A 4,876-nucleotide genomic window follows, 5' to 3' on the forward strand; every position below is an offset into this window, starting at 1 on the left:
GTAGGAATCGGACAGGTGCAGCAGGGACATGCACAATGCCAGTCTCTTACCCAGAACTCCCCTTTGCCTTTCCAGGAAAAGGAAGTATTTGCCCAACAAAACTAAGGAGGGTAACTAAAAAGGTAGGAAAACGCAATTCTGCAGACAACCATCACGGAGGGGACTATAGGGCTGTGGGACAGCTGGGATGAGGCAGCAATCTCCTAGGAGGACCTGAGCCCCAGGAGAAGCAGCAGCTCATACACTGCACTGACACATCTCCCCATTTGCCTTGGCTGGGGATGGTCAGGATGGCTCTGCCCACAGAGCCCCACATGGCAGCAGAGTCTGGTTCCAGGCAGTGCTCCCAGCCTGGAGCAGGGGCAGGGGAGAGAAAAGACAGGCATCCCAAAGGCTCAGGTCTTTGAGGGACCCGTGTGTGCGCCATCCCTACCAGGGATCTGCAGGGACGGGTCTCAGGAGGGTCAGGCTGAGATGCTGCTGCTCTCGTCTCGGCACTGACAAGCACCTCTGGGGTCCTGTGGCTGGGCACAGCTGAGATGAAAGTGTTGGGCTGTGGCAGGCACTGCCCGGGGCCCCAGCCTGTCTCTGACACTGGGTGCCCTTTTTCGCCATAGGTAAAGGGGGCTAGGCTGGAGGTCAGTCACTTCAGCCCCAGCCAGGACTGTGGGGACATCCAGAGCAGTGAGGAAATGGAGAAAATGGGAAGGATAACCCAGCCCAGTGCTGATGGCTGCCATGTCCCCTGGCTCTTCTGTGACTACCAGCATGGGGGTCCCATGCAATTTATCCAATTCAGCAAGGCAAGAGGAAAACAGGAGGTCAAGAAGGGTTGAATATTTTCAATCCTCAGCCCCTTCACCTCCCAGCTTTTGCTTACTGCTTTTGTAAGGCCTTTGAATTTGGCCTTCTGTAGTCCTTTTTTTCAAGCTTTGCTTCTATTTTTGCTTTCCTGGAAGCAGGACTTGTATGCCAGATTTCCCAATCCCAGACCCACACAGGCTCAGGATGATGGCATTCTCCTGCTGTGCTCTGGGTTTCCAACCCTTCTGCCCTCTCTGCTGATATTCAGCCAAGGCCTGGCTGGACTGCTTTGTGACTCTGCCTGTTTTGTCTGCACAACAAATAAAGGCTTATGGTTTGGAGGGGCTGCCTGTCCCACTCAGCTGCTGCCTGGTCCCCTCATTGACCCTGTGGGGTCACGTTGCCTTGCTGTGCCTTGTTGAGAGGGGCCACAAGCAGGGCTGCTATGACCCCATATTGCCCTAGTGGTGCCTGACAGCCTTTCTGAGCTCCTGAGCTGAGCTGGACAGTTCTCATGTGAGTTCGGAGCAGACCTGTAGTGGGAATCCATCAAGGGTGATGTCCCTCAACACACATTTTGGCCCATGCTGTGGCCAGAGCTGTGGGATCTCTGTGCTTTCAGTTCCTTTGTGGCCCCTGTGCTGGGTCAAACCTGGAAGAAAAGCGAAAATCAGAGGTCACCACCACCATGGCCTTTATTGGTAAGACACAGGACAGAGAGCCATGGGGTCACTCCTGGTTCTCAGGTCTCCTGTCTCTGAGTACTGCTTGAAGCACATCCAGGATATTCAAGCTGAGCCACTATAACCTGGGATTGCCATGGTGCAGCCAGACAGGCTGATGATAGAGTTTCTCTGGAGGTGGTAGGGCAGTGGCACTTGGAGAAGCACCTGGAAGATGAAGCCCCCAGAAGGGATTGTGTGGGGTTTGAAGCACCAGTTTAGCCCTGCAGAACCATGGGTTGTCCCACTGTTGGGTCTTGTTGACTTTGGGCTTCATGCTTCTCCCAAAGTAGGACAGATATCCTGTGCTCCTCAGCACCATGGATCTTGCAGCAGTTTGATACTTCCCTGACCAAACACAATGTGGGTGTTGGTGCTACCCCACTTTCTTCGGGGCTACCTGAGGGGACAATGGAACCTGGATGAGACAGCTGTGCTCGACATCCTTGGCAAGGAAGGATAGGTCAAGCCCTAGTGCCTCTGCTCTGCATACTCAGGATGTGATTCCAGGTAAGTTCCTGCACAAGTGCTGAGCAAAGGGTCAGGTTCCCATTTCAAAGCCTGGCCACAATTTCGAGACAGTCCAGATTGTGCTCTCCAGCCAAGGAGGACCCTTGGGGTGGTTTTTCAGGGGAGTGAAGCATCTTGGGGTCATGCACATCCCTTTTGTTTCCTCTTGCTTCCACTGTTACTGATGAAGAGTTATCCAGGGAGTCAAAGTCCCATCCAGAGATGGGCTGTGGTCATGCCCCTACTTGAAATTCCCATAGGTTTCAAAGGAATTCAGGTAACTGAGGGCTAGTTCATAGCAGAGCCCATACTGTTCCTGTGGAAAAAAAGGATGCGCATGAGACTCTGGTGGACCAACACCTGCAGTGGCATGTCAGCCCTGGTCTCCAACAGCTTCCTGAGCATGCCAAATACAGGTACAGTCCACCCTCCTCCTCCCAGCTGGAGTCCACTTTCCCCTGCTGAGGAATCACAGGCATGTACTCCAGGAGCTGGAGGGCTGGACTACCCCAGCACTGGAGCCAGCTGGTTTTGGGAGGAGAGCCAGCCTCCACAGCACAAAGTGTTGAGCAGCCAGGTGGACCAGAAAGGGGCCACTCATCATGCAGGATGCTTTGGTGCCCATTCAGTTCTGCAGAACCTGCTGCTGAGTGAGTGGGTACATCCCAGCAGCAGACAACAGGGTTTTCAAAGATCTCATGCACCCCTGCTGGCCTCAGGATGATCTGAACACAGAGGGGCAGGGCAGCTGCTGTGGCAATCCAGGATATGGCTCTTGTTTTAGTGTTGCCATCCCTCTGGGTTGGAAGTCAGCACTTACCACATCTTTAATGAACTGTCTCCGCCGCCTCTTCAGCATCCTCACAGCCTGGGATACATCCACCATCCCCTCACTCTGGATCTGCTCACACAGGAAACTAGCAGCACAGAAGATCCCACTCCGGCTGGCTCCATCCCTGAGGAGGAGGGTAAAGGGAGAGCCATTTGCTCTGGGATCAGGTGGCAGGGCAGGGCCTCAGAGGTGTCCTCCTAGACACCCACACTCTCAGGATGATCTTGCCCACAGATCCCACACCCAGCTAGCCTCCACAGGGAAGCCTTCCTCCCTGAACATAGCTGACCCCATATCCATACATCCACCCAAGATGGAGCTGTGAGCAAGTTCACTGACACAGTCTGGGCTGTGTCCAGCTCTGTGCCATGGCTGCTCCTCCAAGAGACATCACTCACCAGCAGGTGACAAGGATATGTCCATCCTGGCTCTGCCGATGGTGTGTCTCCACCTTCCCTAGCAGGCTGATGATGGTGTCAGGGTGCGGGGGAAGATGCTGCTGCATGGGCCAGTCTGTCAGTTGATGTAACCGGATTTCCACTGCAGCTTTCTTGGGCTAGCAGGGAAGAAAGACTGGGCTGGGCAGAGCAGAGACCTATTGGCTTCATGGAGGGAAGGAGAGGGACAGTGCATGCCAGTCCTGGCTCAGCCATGCACACTGGATCAAGGGAACAGCTTCACAACGGGAGATGCCACTCCAGACTTTGCCCTCCTCCACTGAGTGCTCTGAGATCGGCAGATGGACAGAGCATAAGAGAAGAGCTGAGCACCAGGTGCAGCTCAGACTGACACCAGTCCCATGTCCAGCTGCCTGCAATAGTTGTCCCCTTCCATGAACCACCAATATGCACAAACTCCATCCACAGCTGCTGTCCTCTAGTTGGAAAGGCACACAAAAATACCTCTGAGCTGTATCTCTGCCTGCAGCCTCACTTCCTTGTGAGTAACCTCTCTCCCAAGGAAAAAGACCCTGCTCTGGCCAGTGCCCTTCCAGGACTCCACCAGATCCCTCTGCCATCTCTAGCTGTGACTTTGACCCCAAATTAAAGCCTGTTGACAGCTGGTCCTCCCAGCTCTCACAAAGGTTCTTCTCAAAGGAGTTTGCCATCTCTGAGCAAAGAGCCCACCTGCTGTCTATTGCTGAGGACAAGTGTCCAGGTTGTGAAGCCAGCCCCAGGCTCCTCTGAGATCAGCTGGACATGGAAACGGCCATAGTCATCTTCGCCCTGGGTGGGCCAGAACAGCACGTATGTCTGGGGGAGGGGGAGAGGTGCATGATCACACACGGCCCCAGGTTGCATGCAGGGCAGAGCTCAGCCCCTCACATGGGTGGGCTCACACCAGCCCCTTGCCCATAAGCCATGTACACATGTCTCTGCCAGACACTTGCTGGGCACCAACCCAGTACTGCAGCCAGAAGATAACACTCCAGCAGAGAGGACACCGGGGCAGGGGTAAACAAAACCTGAGGGATGCTCACTTGCAGTGAGGCTGGGGGACAGCCCACTGCTGTGGCACCGTGGTGCTGGGACTGTCCTCAGGGCTCTCCCAGCTGCAGCCCCACAAGCCTGCAGTAGGTCCTGGTGCAAGCAGGGCTCTCATGGTAAGAGCCATGCAGGGTCAAAGGCAGAAATCACACTGCTCGGCCCCACAGGGAACCAGGAGGGGAGAGCTGTGCTTGGGCTGCTGACCTTGTCCAGCTCCTGCAGTTGATTCAGCACTACCACCGATGTGCAGGTGTAATCCCAAACCAGAGCCCAGAAATCCACCAGCGTGGTGGGGAAAGGCAGCTGGGTGATGATGATTCTCTCCTCCTCGGTGTACGTCTGCAAAACACACCGTAATGCATGTGGGGGGAGAGTCCCAGGATCCACTCCCCGAGAGCCCTTCCCACAGCAGGAACGGCTCCCTGCCTCCCTGCGGAGATGGAGAAGACACAGGCCACCCCAGCCCTGCTCAGAGCAGCTCGGTTTGAGCCCCGCTGCCCCCTCAGCTCATGACACCCGGG

The 4,876-nt window shown here is 55.3% G+C and overlaps 1 protein-coding gene and 1 long non-coding RNA gene across 2 annotated transcripts in view; one reads left to right on the forward strand and one right to left on the reverse strand.

The window, feature by feature from the left end:
- The first annotated feature begins 60 nt into the window (after positions 1-60).
- LOC108449704 lies at positions 61-1,165 on the forward strand. Its single transcript, XR_001865970.1, has 2 exons — positions 61-122; positions 618-1,165. It is a non-coding gene; the product is annotated as an uncharacterized LOC108449704 (long non-coding RNA).
- A 316-nt stretch (positions 1,166-1,481) lies between these two features.
- Positions 1,482-4,876, reverse strand: part of LOC103623847 (receptor-type tyrosine-protein phosphatase U) — a 7,804-nt gene continuing 4,409 nt past the window's right edge. Inside the window, exons 8-12 of the mRNA XM_017746561.1 lie at positions 4,560-4,694; positions 3,996-4,121; positions 3,267-3,424; positions 2,857-2,992; positions 1,482-2,352 (exon numbers count right to left, since the gene is read on the reverse strand). Coding sequence (XP_017602050.1) covers positions 2,278-2,352; positions 2,857-2,992; positions 3,267-3,424; positions 3,996-4,121; positions 4,560-4,694 — 630 coding nt within the window. The 3' untranslated portion in view covers positions 1,482-2,277. The remainder of the gene's footprint in view (positions 2,353-2,856; positions 2,993-3,266; positions 3,425-3,995; positions 4,122-4,559; positions 4,695-4,876) is intronic.

This window comes from Corvus brachyrhynchos, unplaced genomic scaffold (assembly GCF_000691975.1).
Source record: "Corvus brachyrhynchos isolate BGI_N302 unplaced genomic scaffold, ASM69197v1 scaffold139, whole genome shotgun sequence".
Classification (NCBI taxonomy): Eukaryota; Metazoa; Chordata; class Aves; order Passeriformes; family Corvidae; genus Corvus; species Corvus brachyrhynchos.